A 16,474-nucleotide genomic window follows, 5' to 3' on the forward strand; every position below is an offset into this window, starting at 1 on the left:
AAGACATATTAAAGACATATTAAATTCATCAAGGTCAAAAGAATTTTCGTGGAGAAGCTTGAAAAGTAAAGTGAAATAAAGTAGCGAACTAAATTATGTTATGTAATTTCGACATAATTGAAATTTTATTAATCAAGACAGTCACTTTTTGCTTCAATATAATACGCAATTATTATATCATTTAGAAAGAAGTTTCCTAGTTTTATTTCTAATGAAGTAAAAAGATCATACTAATTTTACTTAAAAGAATGTCACAGAAAAAAAGAGGACATGAATATAAATCATTAGAACAAACTATAAAATATAACTACGCGTCTTACATGATGTATAAAGTATTTTTCTTTCTTATTCTTGCAAGAAAACAATTTCTTTCTGTGAACTTTATGTGAGGTTTCAAATTAATAATAAATAGAAAAATGAGAGTAATTTGGTACAAATTAATGATGTTATAAATAATTTCTCTTATCAATATATGAAATTTCTAATGTCAAAATAATATCGTAATCCTAATAAAGTGAGACTTGGCGGGGTATTGCAGCCTTTTAGAGATGCTATTAAGTTATTTAGGAAAGAAGTATTTATTATTTATAAGTCTAATTATTTTATATATATTATATTTGCCCAATTATCTTATTTATATTAATAATAAGTAATTAGTTGTGTGTGTGATTATTTTTGTTGATACCTTATACTATAATATTTATTATTTAAATTATTCATTATTAATTATGATTATTATTTTGGCAAGATGTACGTATATTTATGCCCTTTGGCATTTAATTATTCCATCATATTTTAGTTTCTTGAAAATATTAAAAGACCTTTTGACCGCAAAGTTTTCTCTGAGCCATTTTCGAAATTTCTCATTCATTCGAAAGTGCAAAATGCAGTCATTTGCAGACAGAGGACTGTTTGAAACGTCGTAATAAATTACTACCGGCGTATTATCGAGTTGAGTGCAGGGGATCGAGGAGGGGAGAGGGGAGTGGAGAGAGTGTGAGTTTAATCCACCGTCAGAACTACGTTCTGTCGGTGGCACTTCGCGAAACGCTGCGAAAAGCAGACGTGGACCTGACCCAATTGGAACTACGTTTCGAACGGGGAGTACAGTCGTAATAAAACAGCTAGGTGACATGCCTGACGGTCCACGTCGGGCAAGGTTAAACGCCGACCCTCGCGCCGAGCTTATAAATAACTACGATATTTTCCTGCTTTTCGGCTCGTCTCTCTCCCTTCTCTCTCTCTCTCTCTCTCTCTCTCTGTCTCTCTCTCTTTCTTTCTTACATAGCCACGACACCCCGACCGAGAAAAGCTCGCGTGATCTCTTCCCGAGCGCGTCTTAACTTCCCGATCTAATTGGGAAATACGGTAATTGGGTCGCACCGAGCGGGGAACGGTGGAGTTCTGACATGAGAATCTCCTTTATCCGTCTTGAAAAATACATCTCTCACGTGACAGGCATAATTTTTCGTTTGAAACGCTGCTGCGGTAATCTCATCCTGATCTGTTCGATCATCGTATCGCCACGAGAATAATAATAGTGATGTGCGTTTGACGTGAAAGAAATATGTACAATGTATATACGTATGTACAAGAATGTGAAGAATTTTGGAAATACATCTGAAACATATCGTACTGAGTTTTCTGGCGGTGTTTAAAGATTTTTCGATTATATTTATTTTGCATTTATAGAACGGAAAGAATGGTTTCGCTCGAGATATCTCAAATTAAATTTTACTAGATACAGATCTGAAAATAATTTTGTTGGACCATCAAAGTAATTATGTAGGAATGTAGGACGTCGAAAACTGGTTGTTAGACTGTCAAACTTTTTGCAGCTTTGCTTTTTATGCTTGAGATTTTTCTACATAATTATTTTCATTATTCAACAAAATTATTTTCAGATCTGTATTTAATGAAATTTTTAGATACTTTAATAATATCGTTCTTTCCATATATGTACGGGAAAAATAGGTCACGCGTTCCAGGATTAAAGCTTTGTTGTAGCTTATGTTGGCTTAATATGCGCTCTCGAATAGCATTAACTTGGGAAATTTGGAGTTGAGCTTTAACACACTGCTGTACGAAGATATATTAGCCTGATACACGCGTGACACAGATGTGTGAAATCTTCCCAATAGCTGTCAGGCCTCAGGGGACTATCAAAAATTCAATGGACGTCGTTTGCTCCTCTCGAGAAAAGTCAGTGCAATCGATCGTTGGAGGAATCTTCACCACGAGCACGATGCTATTCGACGCGAAATGTCGTGCACTGTTTCATATTGCAATTCGCGAAACCAATGCAATTTCCGACCTCATCTCGTCGCGTGGAATCTTCCTCGGGAACTTGTGTGTACAATTACGTGCGTACGTTATGTATACGGTTGCCAGCTCTCCGATTTTTTTCGACCAAGTCTCCAGCAAATCTCGGATTTTTATAACTTTTCCGATTACTCCAAATTTTGATAACCTTTTTTAATTCAGAAACGGCGTTTCATTCAGAAGCGCGGGAATTATAATTATAATAAATTCTATATATATGCAAGTACATATATAATATGTATATATACATATATTAATTCATATATAGTAATACTTGCCATGTGCACTTTTATAATAAACAAAATCGTCGTTCGGAATCGACGTTAAACTGTAGGTCTCTTATGACTGTGTACAATCAGCGTGCGCACCACATCCTTTCGGAGGATTATGGACGGAGAAGCAAGATAGTATTATAATTCAGATTGAATTATGTAAGCATTAAAGATTTAGCTTTGACCGTTACAGCCAATTTTATTGTTGAATAATAAATTCTATAATTGTGTTTAAAGAATAATATATAATTTCGCGAAGAGATCAAAAGAATAAATGGGTATAAAATATAGTTATTATGTGAATAAAAAAAAGATATTTATTTGAAAAAAATCTCGGGTAGGTAGAAAGTATGATGACCTTTTTTTAAAGAAGCCATCTAAGTAAACAATCGATTTCCGACCGAACAGTTAAATCTCCAATGCTGGGCTTCAACGAAACACTGATCGAAAGCTGGCAACCGTGGTTATGTATGTTATATATAAGTAATTTAACTTGCGTATGAAACAGCACAAAAGAAAATTCAATTTTTGCTCGAGAAAAGTTTCTCTTGCAAAGAGAGAAATATGGCATTGCCTCCGTAACCGGATGTTAAGTAATGATATCGTTAAAAGCTGCATAAAGCATCAAGGGCGCAACACGATGTTTCTCAGTCGTTGAGTATGCATGTTAGATGTTAGCTTCGATGTCGGAAACGGTTACTAAAAATACCGATACGTTTACTCGATCGCGCCGGAAGCTCATCTCTTTCATACGAAGACCTGCTGTGTCGAATTGTCATTAAAAAACTCTCGTAAAAATAAACAGAAATACAGAGAAAGCCGATCCCTTTGAAATGATATATACAAATTAACAAAGCTGCATATAAAGATAGATTATAAAACTGCATTTTTTAAATTACTATTTTTATTAAAGATAGTTATATTTGCGTCCATTTGAAGAAATGTTTTCATCTCATATAGAGTTTTTTTAATTATTATATTCGAATGGTACCGCTGCGAACCATTTTAATTGCTATCTGGCTATACGTCCATCGGTCCATCTAGACGTATCTGGGCTGAAGAGATACGTAGTTGACCCGAGATATGGCTGTATCTACTGCATCGTCCGCATCAAGTCGACACGAGTAACCGGAGTAACGAATAATCGTAGAAAATACACGGAGCACTACATACTATTTTTATAGAAGAGAAAGATATCTGGCTTATGTCATCGTTAAAGATCTTTGTATATAGACATTATTGTTAATTTATCTCCAAGCGGAATCATTATGACATTAGAACGATATTAAAATAATTCCAAAATGATCACTAAAAAAAAAAGTTATTTTTAATTATTTTTGATTTATTTTAACATTACCGTGACTTGTTCTGCTTGGGTTCCTATATAGGAAAATAAAGAAATGACAGAGAGAGGAGAATCCTTTTTTATGGGAAAATTCGTTGAACTCAATTCAACAAAAATTTTCAAAATAAACTAGATTTCGATTTTCGTGAAAGTAACAGACATTTCATCTTTAAAATATTTTTATGATTTGCTGTCAATATCTGCTCGATGCGGGCGACGCAGTAGATGAAGCCGGTTTTGGTCAGCCGCACATTTCTCCAACCGATATGTGTCCATCTCGTAGTCAAACGGCGTTTCAAAGTGGCAGCATTCGAATATGGTAAGTTAACAGCTTGAACGAGCATCTCTGCGTGCTTGTGCTACTGATTGGCAAACGGCCAAACCGTGAAAATTCCTCAAACTGATGAACATCCAACAACATAGCCTCTGATAGACATTCCAAGGCTAATGGAAATGCGGTAGATTTGTTGCTTGTTTCTAGCTTTTACATACTACCGCGCACGTCGGCCTGCGGGAAACCTTCAGTTTGCTTTTTATTTAATTTTGAAGACGGGCTCGTGTCGTGGATTTGACCAATGTCAAATTTGGCACGAGAGCACGAAGATTACTAATCGATCGAAATAGTGTAATGCTTCTTGAAACTGTGGTATTCACTTAATGATTGTTGCGCGAGGATTTTACACCGCGTAAAAGATGAGTCAATTAAAATGTACTCGAAAGAATTTACTCCGCTTAAAAATTGATAAAGAAATATATTCGAATCAATCCCTTCCAATATTATAAATTCAGTAATTTTTTTAATTGTAAATTTTAATTTATCTATTTAATTCTCATGTTACGATTTGAAAAGGTTTAGGTTCCTCTAATAAAAATTAGAAGATTTCTTCCTAGTTATATATTTTGTATTTCTATATAATTGTGTTTATTACGTAACAGTGCATTCGACATCTTAAAAGTTTATTCAACACTTATTCAACACAGCGAGAATAAATAGTTGGCGATTAAATATATGCGTTATTCTACGATAAAATACAAAATAAATGAAAATAAAAAAAGCAATAATTTTTGTTCATAAAGCGACCTAGTTCATCTTAAATTCGTTGAAGTTTCCTTATTAAAATGCTAATCGCGTTTGCTTTTTCTTGAAGCAAGTAATAAAAATAAAATGGAAAGTTGTGGCGGCTCAAATTTTTCATGCACATTATACTACCATATTTTTCACGGAAATTTTGCTTTATTAAGAAGAAATGTACACTATCAGCAAGTTTCATTAATTATGATTTATGTGATGTACAAAAAATTTTTCTAGATCTATACAAATTGAAAATACTCAAGATTGAGAATACTCAAAATAAACTCTATAATTCTAATATAATGGCGACACATTGCTATCATTTTCGTAACATTCCAAAGCAAAAGTGTACAGTAGCTTCACGATAACTAATAATTAATTCTATTTAAAAGATATCACGTCTCTCTTTTTATTTATGTATATAAAAATAAGTGTTGCATCTTACGTTTTATTTTTGCCATAACATAGAATAAACTTTTAAGAATATCTCGCCTGATATATGAAAGCATTTTAAACATACTTAATGCTTTCTACGTTTATCACGGTCGTCTCTACGTTGTTCCCGTTCGTCTTTGCGCTTTGTTGTTGCCGTAGTTGAACTACTGGCGCGCTTAGCCTGTTTTAAGAATTGATCCAGACCGAAAGGATCTTCTTCATCTTTCTCGAACTGTACTGGTCCCGATCGCGTAACTGATCTATCGACTCCACTAAATTCCTTATCAGGAACAAATCTATAATAAAAAACAAGCACCGATAGCTTTAAATTTATAGACAATTTGTAGATCACTCATAATTATATAAATTAAAACTTATATATTGCACAGACAAAATATAAATATTCTCACCTATTTGTTTTAACCAATTTCTCCAAATCGTCTCCATACGTATCTTTATCAATATTCTTGCTAGGACGATAAATGTGCGAAGCAATAGAATTGCCATCTTTCCACGGCTTGTCGTAAACATTGTACTCGTCGTCGTGTCCGTAACCGCTGTCCATCCCTTTGCTGGTATTAAAGAGACGTTGATCGAACTGCGCTTCTCCCGTACTAGGAATGCTTTTTGCAGGTAAACCAAGAGCGATTTGCTCGCTAATGTCGCGCTCGCGTTCGCGTTGCAAACGAGAGCGTTTATCGGGAGCGGCGCGAGCCAAATTACGTTCGCGAGCGCGATCTTTGTGCCGTTCTTGTCTGAGTTGATCTCTCTCACGTGATTCTTCAGATTTATCTGTCGAGAGAAAGAAAGCATCTCTTTATCAGTTAAATATCTTCACCATTTTTGTCTTGATTTAATTTTTAGAAATATTTTTTTATTATTACTTATTTTGTGTGTTAACTAGCAATTATACAAACCTAATGTTGCGGCAGATTTCAAACCGGCGCGCTCTTCTCGAGCTTTTTGCGCGAGTTGTCTCAAATGATCTTCCTTCTTCTCTTTCTCCTTCTGAGCCAATTTCTTTTCTAATTGCGCTCGCATTTCGACAGCTTGACGAGCTTTTCTGTCAGCGATGTAAAGAGCTTCTGCTAGCTTGGCAAAGTTCTCATTGATGTGAACTTGTTGCAAGCCCCGACCGTCTGCAGCAAGACGTTTGTCTAATGGAATTGTGTAACCCTAAAATGAAACATAATTTTGTTTCCTAGAATTGTAGATAAAATCGAGTATATCAAATTATATTTCAATATTATCTTTTATGACGAGATAAACGCAATGTTAGGCATAAAATATTTCTAAACACCTTTGCATTTTTCCAGTTACTTATGCACGGTGGAATTTTCCATTCTTTTTGTTCCTTCACCGTCACTTTTCTCGTAGGGGAATGCATGACCGGCGCTGGAGGAGATGGAGGTCCTCGCGGAATCTTTTTATTAATCCTGCAATCGAAAATCTTTGCATTAAACATCCGGTAATTATTGTTGTTCTTTATTCAATTTCACAATCGTCTTATTTTCACTGTACATACTTGAATTTTGGTGGTTCCAAAGGATCTACTTGTGCCTCCACCATTCTGATGACCCTCTGCTTTGCACCTGAATTAAATGACTGTCCTTGCTGCGACGGTGTATAACGTATATACTGAGCTGGAGCTTGTTTCTCTGCGCATCTCACAGGCATGGCTGCTGCAATTTTTGATCTTGTTATCTTTTCTAACGCTTTTTTCGTCTTATCTGTGAGTTCATCAATTTCATCTTCAAAAGGTCGTTGCAAGGTGGGATCTTCCTCATTTGTAATTTCTGACGGTAGCAAATCACTCAACTTGCTATAGACAATCTATTAAAATAAATTAGTAGATTGGAGATGCTAATTTACAGTTCCAGGATATATATTTAAAGCAAGAGCAAAACTTACTTTATCCTTGCTATGACCCTGTCTTGCTATAAGATCATATTTTACTTTTCCCTGAGCATCAAGTTGTATCGCCAAGGCATTGCTTGTAGATTCTTTACCCTTCATCCCCATTCCAAGCGGATACTGTGCAACGTGAATCTCGGGGAAAGCTCCTCCATCTCCAAAGTCCTACATATAATATACAATGTATTACACTTAAAAGAATTACAAGAGTTATCATCACTCATGATTTTATAAAATGCAAAAGTAATGCTGATAAAGAATATTTGTTTGTACAAATCTTTGCCAAGTTACAGCAATTACTCACTTCTGGATTGCGTGGCACCCATCCTCGTCGCTGTCCATAAGGTGGTGCAGTAACAACAGCTTTGACCAGCGCTGAAACCGGTCTTTGGCGTAGTTTTTGTTCGCGAGCCTCGTCCTCCCTGTCCCACACCACTTGGGTGGGGGCAGGTAATAAGCTAGGTCGTAGAAAGAAAAGAAACAACTATTATTACAACCAGATAATTTGTAAGTTCTGATTCTACGTTTAGAGGTTAGGACATTCTATTTTCAAGTCAATCACAAAGAAAGCGTTTTTTAAATACTATTTAAGATTGTGTTAATAGTAACAAAATGATTTTACTAAACATATAAATTTGTGTACGAAAATAACTCTTACTTCGTTAAAGACATTATTAAATATGATTTGTGTATCAATCCTACTGGAAGGTCCACATGTACATACACGCGTCTCACATACACATAAACTGATACTACTCTGAGTACTGACAGCTGAATATGAAACTTCGTGCTTTCACCACGCGAGGTCTCCAAGATCAACTCGTGTGAAGTGAAGGTGGGGATTAATAATCCTCTTGTCAAGATCTCTCTTCATCAACTATCAGTTGATATGTCTCAATGAGCCAAATTTTTATAGTGTTTATAATACTTGAATACTTATTCAAATTCATAAAATGACTTCTAAGTCCGAAATCACCTTGGAGCATTTTTATATTTTTAATGGCACTTATGCGAAGAAGGAAGGAGAGGTAAGTAGAGATATGTCAAAAAGTAATCCTTTTTGATTAAATAAGTTGCATGTGATGTGAACATATGTTTTTTTTTATCAGGAAGAAAAGAAAATATTGTATTACTATCCGGAAAAGGAAATAGATGTTCAAATCAAGAACATAGGGCTTAGCGAAGCGATAATCAAGTTTACAGAGTATGTATCTCAATTGTGTATGTCCATAAAGAATATCATTATAAAAGAAAATGTATTACAGATCTTTTAATCCTGGACAGCCATGTGACTATTGCCATACACATAAAATACGTCAGATATATTATCAACCAGAACCTAATTTTTGGATGGTAATGGTATGTATTTTAGAAGATATAATAAATGAGACATTTATCATTTTTAAACTAGTATGAGATACAAAGCAATTTTATTAACATTTTACAGATCGTTGGTGTACCATACATCTATAAAGAAAGAGACGGTAATAAATATCAGAATGATGAAGTATCCAGCAATGTTTGTCAAGCTATATTAAAACAGACATACATGATGTTCAGATTATTCATGGGTTCCTTTAAAACTATCATTAATGATCCTGAATGTGGCTCTGTAATGTTGTTAAAACTTAAACTAGAACATTTTTATTCACGAGTAAGTAAAGTTATATTTTTTCAATCAAATATAAGCTCGACATGAATATACGCCTTTACTATATTTCACTTTCGACTTGTTTCAGTATCTGCTTTCATTAAAACTGAATAATAGTGATATATTAGATGTTTTCCAAGGTTTACAATTCTTACCTCTTGACAAGATTACATTTCTCAAAGTGCAATGTTTTATGAATCTTGTAGAAGCTATGTTTACGCAAGTAAAATACACTGCATTTCTCTATAATGACCAAGTTGTTTGGTATGTTTTGCTTTTGTTATTCCTCTATTATGATATATGCGTATATTGAATATTTTATATAAGATTTCTCTCATAATTTTTTTAGGAGTGGCTTGGAACCTGAAGACATGCAAGTAGTTTATAATTATTTAGTAAGTACTCTTTTACCAGCTCACCTTGAAAAAGAATTACATGGAGGCTCAATACCTAGAAACTCTCCCTCACCATTCACTTCTTCACATTATGGAAAGTAAGAACGAATAAATATTTTGCTTCAATTGAAATGTAAATTGTGACGAAAATATTATTAATAGTATTTTTGTTTAGATTTGTTACCGGACCTGCTAGCGTTAATGAACCCAGTTTAATTGGAAAATCACCAAAAGTTTTTATCAACTACTCTACTAAACCTGTATCATTGTATCTAGTAGTGTATCGAGCACTAAGCGCTACAATATGTCTTTTCGTCGATAGTAAGTGAAATTGTTAAAACTATTAGTTACATTATTTATTAACACAAAAATAAAAATATTTGTATTTTTTAATTTTCAGAGAAAACTAGTTTATTAATTGATTTCTTTAAAAGCTTAGACGGTTTTCTGGGACCACAATTAACCACATTAGTTAGCTCTGTAGCTGAGCAGTGCTCAAAACATGTAATAGTTACACCGGAATCGTGTACTAAGTATCTGTATTTTAATAAGTTAAATCTAGCATACAAGAGTACAATACATTTAGATAATAGACGTTGCTCTAATGTACTTACAACACCTGAGGTCTTGAGGATTATTACTGATATATACAACGATAGAAACAGGTACATACATTTCTCAAAATTCATAAAACGTGCACATTAATGAAAATTACACGTTAATACTTGTCTCTTAGATTGAAGGAAGCTGGAGAAGTAATTATAAAGACCATAAGTGATTATTGGGTTATTGGAAAGTTGTCAAATCTAAGAGAATTTTTTGTTGTTATACAGCAGAAAAGTGCGAGTATTATAGAAATTGATGGTAGGTATAACATTCTATGCAATTGAATTTATAATTGTTTAATAATCTCTTAATAATCTCTCCATTTATTACAGATGAAGTAAAGAGGCTTTGCGAGAAGCAATTAAAAAGTATTTTTTTCCATTGATGAATATGCAACGAAAAATGGAAATATATAAAATTATAAATATTATTTCCTTATTTTTATCATTAATCTTTCATAACAATCCTCGCTGACTATAAATAGATAATATACATTATGTGAAATAATTGTAGGAAGCTGTATATTTATACACATGTGATATAAAATGTGAATTATCTCTTTCTCTCTTTCTCTTTTTATATATATATGTATATTTTATATTATTCATTAGTACTGAAAAATTGAAAAGGATTTGTATATGTAAATAAGACAAAATAATGATATTGTATGTAATGACAGCGTAATTCAATTATAAAAAAATTGTTGAACAAATCGAGAAAATTTTAATCAGACATTTCTTCCTTTACATTTTTTTGATTAAGAATATTATTGGAGAATTTTTTTAATTTTGCTACAAAGAAACCATCCATATTATGTACATGCGGGTAAAACCGTTTAGTTAATTTCAACGAGGGATGAAATCGATATTGTCTGTAACTCGTGAAACCATCAGTTCCAAATTCCAAATCAGTAGGTAGTAACTTAACGTCGCGTTTTTTAAGAGCGTAATCGATGATCCATTCGTTCTCCTCTGGTAAAATCGAGCAAGTCGAATAAACAATAATACCACCTGATTCCGAACGCGCGTTAACACAATCAATCGCAGCTAATAACAGTTCTCTTTGTAACGTGCAACAGCGTTGAATATCTATTTCTGCCTTACTCGCTTTTACACTAGGATCTTTTGCGACTACTCCTGTACCTGTACACGGAGCATCCAATAAAACTCTGTCGAAACCTTTTATAATCTGAAAATGAGATTATCAAATTCATAAATCTTGAAAGCTTTACTGCGAGCTATAAAAAATAAAAGAAAATTTTTTTTACCGTAGGGAATTTTCGCCCGTCGTAACTACTGATTACACAATTGACAATACCAAGTCTATGGAAATTGCCAACAACAGCTTTCAATCGTTCTTTATTTAAATCGTTAGCGAATAGAGTTCCAGTATTTTTTATAATGGCAGCAATGTGCGAGGCTTTACCGCCTGGTGCAGCACACATGTCGAGAATTCTTTCATTTTCTTTCGGGTCTAACGCCATTACGGGCAAGAAGCTCGAAGCGCCTTGTATCATATAATGTCCAGCTAGATATTCCGGTGTTGCGCCCATAGGCACTTGTGAGGAATACACTACCAAACCAATCTTTGTCCATTTTCCTATTGGGTCAAGATTAACACCCCTATTGATGAGAGCCTGAAAATAGATTCGACATTGCAATTATAATTACATTGTTTATATATAACATTGATTTAATTTTATAATACAGATATGAATTTACTTCAGCTAAATCGCGTCGTCTGGTTTTCAAAGTATTCGCTCGGATAGTCATAGGTCTTTGTACTTCACTCGCTTCCAAAAATTCTAGTAACTCATCTAGTGGAAACATTTGCATCAATTTTTCCATTAGGAAATTGTTATAACTGTAATATGTACATAAGTCCATTCGAAGTAATTCAGTATATTCAGAACGTGACCTATTTTTCTCCCGTAATTTCTTGAAATCTGATAACACCATGATAACATCTCGTATTCGTTGCTGAATATCTTTCAAATTAGTAACATTGGTAAGTTCTTCGTCATTTGGAAAAGAGAATACACTTTGATGCGCCATCATATCTTCCATTTCTTCCTCAGCAAGCTTTCTATTTCATAAAAAAAATGGAAAAAATTAAGTTAAAAAAATTAGTATTACGAATAGTTAAAAATTTACTCACTGTTCTTTCTCTTTTTTCTTTTTCAGTTTTTTATTAGCTTTTTCTATTGGAAGTAAGTCATCATCATCATCATCATCATCACTTTCATCATTTTCTTCTCCATCTTCCTCCATTTGCTCATCTTCGGTAGATTTTTCCTCGTCACTGGAAACCATCTCTTCACTGTCACTTTCTATATTATCCTCCATAAATTTTTTTGTTTTCTTTAAGTTTTTCTTTGACTTTGCTGCAGACAGCAATTGATTATCATCCTTGCTCGTATCTTCTTCATTCTCGCTCGTATCCTCTTCATTCTCGCTTGTATCCTCTTCATTCTCACTTATATCCTCTTCATTCTTGCTTATGTCCTCTTCATTCTCGCTTGTTTCGTTTTCATCTTCACTCATATGTTCTTCATCCTCACTCGTATTCATTTCATTCATTTGTTTATCTTCATCTTCCTCAATTTCATCGTCATTAAATAACATATCATCATCACCTTCACTTTCTTCATTGCTCTCAACTTTCATATTTTTCTTCTTTTTGCTTTGCTTTGCTTTTTTGCCTAGTTTGGTTACTTGTTTATTAGAGTATATTTCCATTTCTTCATCTTCACTATAATTATTATCACTATAACTTTCACTTTTTATATTGATCTTAGTTTTGCCTTTCAATTTTTTATTTTGTTTAGCTTTCTTACTTAGCTTCGATACCTGATTATTGGAATATATTTTAATTTTATCATCTTTACTGTGATGATTCTTATTACTATCATTTTCTACATTTTTTATTATGTCTTTCTGTTTCCCCTTTGTTTTCTTCTTATTTTGTTTCACTTTTGTTTTTAGCTTTGAGCTCAGATCAGATTGGATTACCATCTTATCTCTTTTCTCATTGACAAACTTTACTTTCTTCTCCTTCTTCTCTTTCTGCTGCTTTAATATGTCTTTCCTCTAAAATTAATTAAACAAAGATCATTTATATAAAAGCTGTAAAAAGTAATAATAGACCTTTATTATATACATCAAGAACATACATTTTTTGACTGTACTTGTTGTTCTTCCACAGTAGTTTTCTTTTTGAGCAATTTCTTTGCATTTTCTTTTAGCTGTTGATTCTTCAATAGTCTTTTCTTTGCTCTTTGTTTCTGTCGGTGACTTAACGTATTAGATTCTTTATCTATAACGTGGAAAGGTTTAGTTAATTTTATGCAAATATATTAACAAAAATTAATCACTACCTTTCATACCTAGAATTCCTTTTGGAAATGTTGGATCATTCTGTTTCTTTGCTTTCCTTCCACGACCACTGAGGTCTTTATCAAATTTTCCTTTGCGACCCATTTAACCTACAAACTGTTCAATAGATTTTTATTTACAGCATAAATGTTTCTAAATTATTTTATAACAATAATATTTTACAAATAAAGGATATTCCACAATTTGTATCATACATTTGTTATGCAAAAATATATATTCTTTGTCACTTACTTAATTCTTTGCTATGCCGCGCAATTCTTATAGACATACGCTATTGATCACCGCGTGGTACCGCGTGGTGCAGCATGGTCAACATTTTCTACACGAGAGGAAGGAGGACAGTTTCAGTTTTTTTCTCGGCTGTTGATTAGCTGCAGAATAGAGAAATATTCGAATTTTTAGAAATTCCCTATTTTATAAGCATTCAATAATTTCGAAAAAGTTATTATAACAACAAAAATTTATTACAACAAATAATCCGGATATGTAACGATGAGATTAAAAATTATATTAAAAATTCCAAATTTATTATATATATATAATGCACGTAATTACGTCTTAATTTATTTAAAAATGTATCGTACGTAGTTTTTTTAATGAAAAAATTATGAAAAAATTACTAATTTTTTAACACATTTGTGAAAGTAATACAAAAAGTGTGGCGATGATTTTGAACTTGGACAAAACATTATTTTAATAAGTAAACGTTTTTAAAGATTAAGGATAAAACAACAAAATTTTCATTTAAATTATAAGATTGTACTGTTAAATATAAATTATCTTATATGACTATTTTATATGTATGTAATATTCATTTTTGTACAGAAAGTATGAATTTTCAATTTTATTTATTTATTTTTTGCAGATTATACACCAAATACATTCTAAAAATTAAATCGAGTAGTTAAAATCAAGTAATTAAAAAAAAATATATAAAAGAATTAATGCGTTACTGTATATTCCTTATTAATTACAATAAAAAGCAATTTTTCGTAATTTTTGTCAAAAAATGTGGAACGCTTCACGATTTTGCGTGTCATCCTTGCACAGGGGCCATGCTAATCTTCTCTGTATCGTTCCAATTTTAGTATATGTACTGCCGAAGCAAGTACAATTTGAGATTCTTTTATAATTGTATATATACTTCGAAACATGTTTAAAATCACTCTCGAGAAAATTCCATTAAACCTTCAATGGACTCTCGACCACGGCAATCTAGTGGGAAATACACGAACTAAAATAATTTAATCCTTTAATTTCACAGTGCTATGTTAGTCTTGTTTTCTACTTGTAAAACTATTCGATCTTTAAAGAATTTTATTTATTGTATCATCATTTATTACAACCGTAACTTATGCGACTATTCAGTAGATTAAATATCGTATTGAACGCAACTAAACAGCACACAACGTACACCGGTACCGGCCGGTACCGTACTGCCTTTTGAACGCGTCACGCGCTGTGACGTCATGTGACGTAGCCTACGGGGTCCGCACGGCTCGAAGCACGGCTGCTTGCGCAGTAGACGATCGCCGCGCCGCGACGAATGTAACGTCTTTCCGCCTTCGTCGTTGAATTCTCGCCGGTTCAAATACGCGTTCGCGTCAAGTATGTGCAATATTCGTTTCCGACAACGACGGGGGATCATTTGTGCGTGAAACAATGCGTGTGGAAGCCAGATTTGCTTGCGATCTTGTCCACGAATATTCTCGATCGCCTCTTTCGTGCTTTTCATTGCGATCGAGCACAGTGGAGTCGCGAAGTTAGCCGCGTTCGCGGAATACTGAACGGTATGAGGTGAATCTTGCGTTTCTTTTCGACTCGTCGAAATTATATGAACATATATTTTCGTGCGTATATTGAATCTTATGTGTGTGTGTGTGTGTGTGTAATGTGCTTCAGGTGCAGTGAAGGGAGAAAACGAAAACGGAGGGAGCCAAAATGGATCTTCGAAGTGTTCAGCAACGGCCGCGAATGAAGTTTCCGTCTTCGCTGTTCGGACATAAAGGCAAGACTTTGAGTAATTGGATCGGATTTTTCAGGTACGCATTCTATTTTTGACTCGTTATGCGTCGTCTTAGCATTCGAGATCGTATATTCGTAGACAGTAGATACACGCAGAGGTTGTGCAGTCCATCGAAAATTCCGCGCGTTGTGACGCTGTTCTACGGGGTTCACGCGACTCGCAGCACGGCTGCTCGCGCAGACGACAGACGCATAGCGTGTCTTTCGTCGTCAATTTTGTTAATTCGAACGCGCGAGTGCGACAAGTGTCTGTACGATGCTTGTTCGGAATAACAACGCGGAATCGATAATTGTGTGCGTAAAACAATGCGTGTGGCAGTTAAATTTTCTCGCGGTCATGTCGAACGTTCGCGATCGTTGTCGAGTTCCGAAGTAAGTCGTATTTGCTTTTGCGGCTTGCCGGAATGTAAAATGTCGTTCGATCATTTTTTGCACTGTTTTTCATTGTTGTTTAAGTGCCGTGTGTAAGAGAAATGGGTAATTTAGAATAATCCTCCTCCCGTCCTCAAATCTTAATAAAAATACACTTATTCGATGTGTTTTCACTCAAAACGAAAGAATCTGGTAAAAAAACGCGACGGCCTCGTGAATCAAGTTATTCGGCGTTAAAGTTGGAGACTTTGGAGATTAAGATATCTATCATTCCAATTCGATACAGCTGTATGTATACGTTCTGCATTAATTACACAAATTCATTGCTTTAAAAACACATTTATTGCTTTAAAAACACAAATTCTGCTAATACAAAGAATTTGTGTGCTTAAAGCAGTGAATTTGTGTTTTTAAAACAGTAAATGTATTTTTAAAGCAGTGAATTTGTATAATGCAGAACGTATACATAGAGCTGTATTGAATCGAAATGATTAGATACTTTAATCTCTAGTCTCCTAACTTTAACGTTTAATAATTCGATTCACGAGGTCGACCGCCGTGTATTTTTATTAAGATTTGAGGTGGGAAGGGGGAGGGGAGGAGTATTTTAAATAATTACCGAGAAGTGTAATTCAGATACGGTCGATGAGGAAGCGATACACAGAGGATA

At 33.9% G+C, this 16,474-nt stretch overlaps 3 protein-coding genes across 3 annotated transcripts; 1 reads left to right on the top strand and 2 right to left on the bottom strand.

Annotated features, from left to right (window-relative positions):
* Positions 1-5,392: 5,392 nt before the first annotated feature.
* LOC108746935 (puff-specific protein Bx42) lies at positions 5,393-8,117 on the bottom strand. Its single transcript, XM_018484067.1, has 8 exons — positions 8,019-8,117; positions 7,665-7,818; positions 7,358-7,525; positions 6,972-7,279; positions 6,747-6,882; positions 6,364-6,622; positions 5,857-6,238; positions 5,393-5,742 (listed from the first exon to the last, which is right to left on the bottom strand). The coding sequence occupies exons 1-8, from the start codon at positions 8,030-8,032 to the stop codon at positions 5,532-5,534; spliced, it is 1,632 nt and encodes a 543-aa protein (XP_018339569.1). The 5' UTR covers positions 8,033-8,117; the 3' UTR covers positions 5,393-5,531.
* Positions 8,118-8,169: 52 nt separating this feature from the next.
* Positions 8,170-10,422, top strand: LOC108746940 (vacuolar fusion protein CCZ1 homolog). Its single transcript, XM_018484079.1, has 10 exons — positions 8,170-8,388; positions 8,470-8,564; positions 8,626-8,719; positions 8,808-9,014; positions 9,100-9,275; positions 9,361-9,504; positions 9,582-9,727; positions 9,807-10,071; positions 10,143-10,270; positions 10,345-10,422. Exons 1-10 carry the CDS (start codon positions 8,314-8,316, stop codon positions 10,395-10,397), a joined length of 1,383 nt encoding a protein of 460 aa, XP_018339581.1. The 5' UTR covers positions 8,170-8,313; the 3' UTR covers positions 10,398-10,422.
* Positions 10,423-10,735: 313 nt separating this feature from the next.
* On the bottom strand, positions 10,736-13,762 carry LOC108746930 (25S rRNA (cytosine-C(5))-methyltransferase nop2-like). Its single transcript, XM_018484053.1, has 7 exons — positions 13,639-13,762; positions 13,398-13,503; positions 13,185-13,327; positions 12,170-13,101; positions 11,734-12,097; positions 11,280-11,648; positions 10,736-11,200 (listed from the first exon to the last, which is right to left on the bottom strand). The coding sequence occupies exons 2-7, from the start codon at positions 13,489-13,491 to the stop codon at positions 10,736-10,738; spliced, it is 2,367 nt and encodes a 788-aa protein (XP_018339555.1). The 5' UTR covers positions 13,492-13,503; positions 13,639-13,762.
* Between the last annotated feature and the right edge of the window lie 2,712 nt (positions 13,763-16,474).

Source organism: Trachymyrmex septentrionalis, unplaced genomic scaffold, assembly GCF_001594115.1.
Source record: "Trachymyrmex septentrionalis isolate Tsep2-gDNA-1 unplaced genomic scaffold, Tsep1.0 scaffold107, whole genome shotgun sequence".
In the NCBI taxonomy this organism is placed as follows: domain Eukaryota; kingdom Metazoa; phylum Arthropoda; class Insecta; order Hymenoptera; family Formicidae; genus Trachymyrmex; species Trachymyrmex septentrionalis.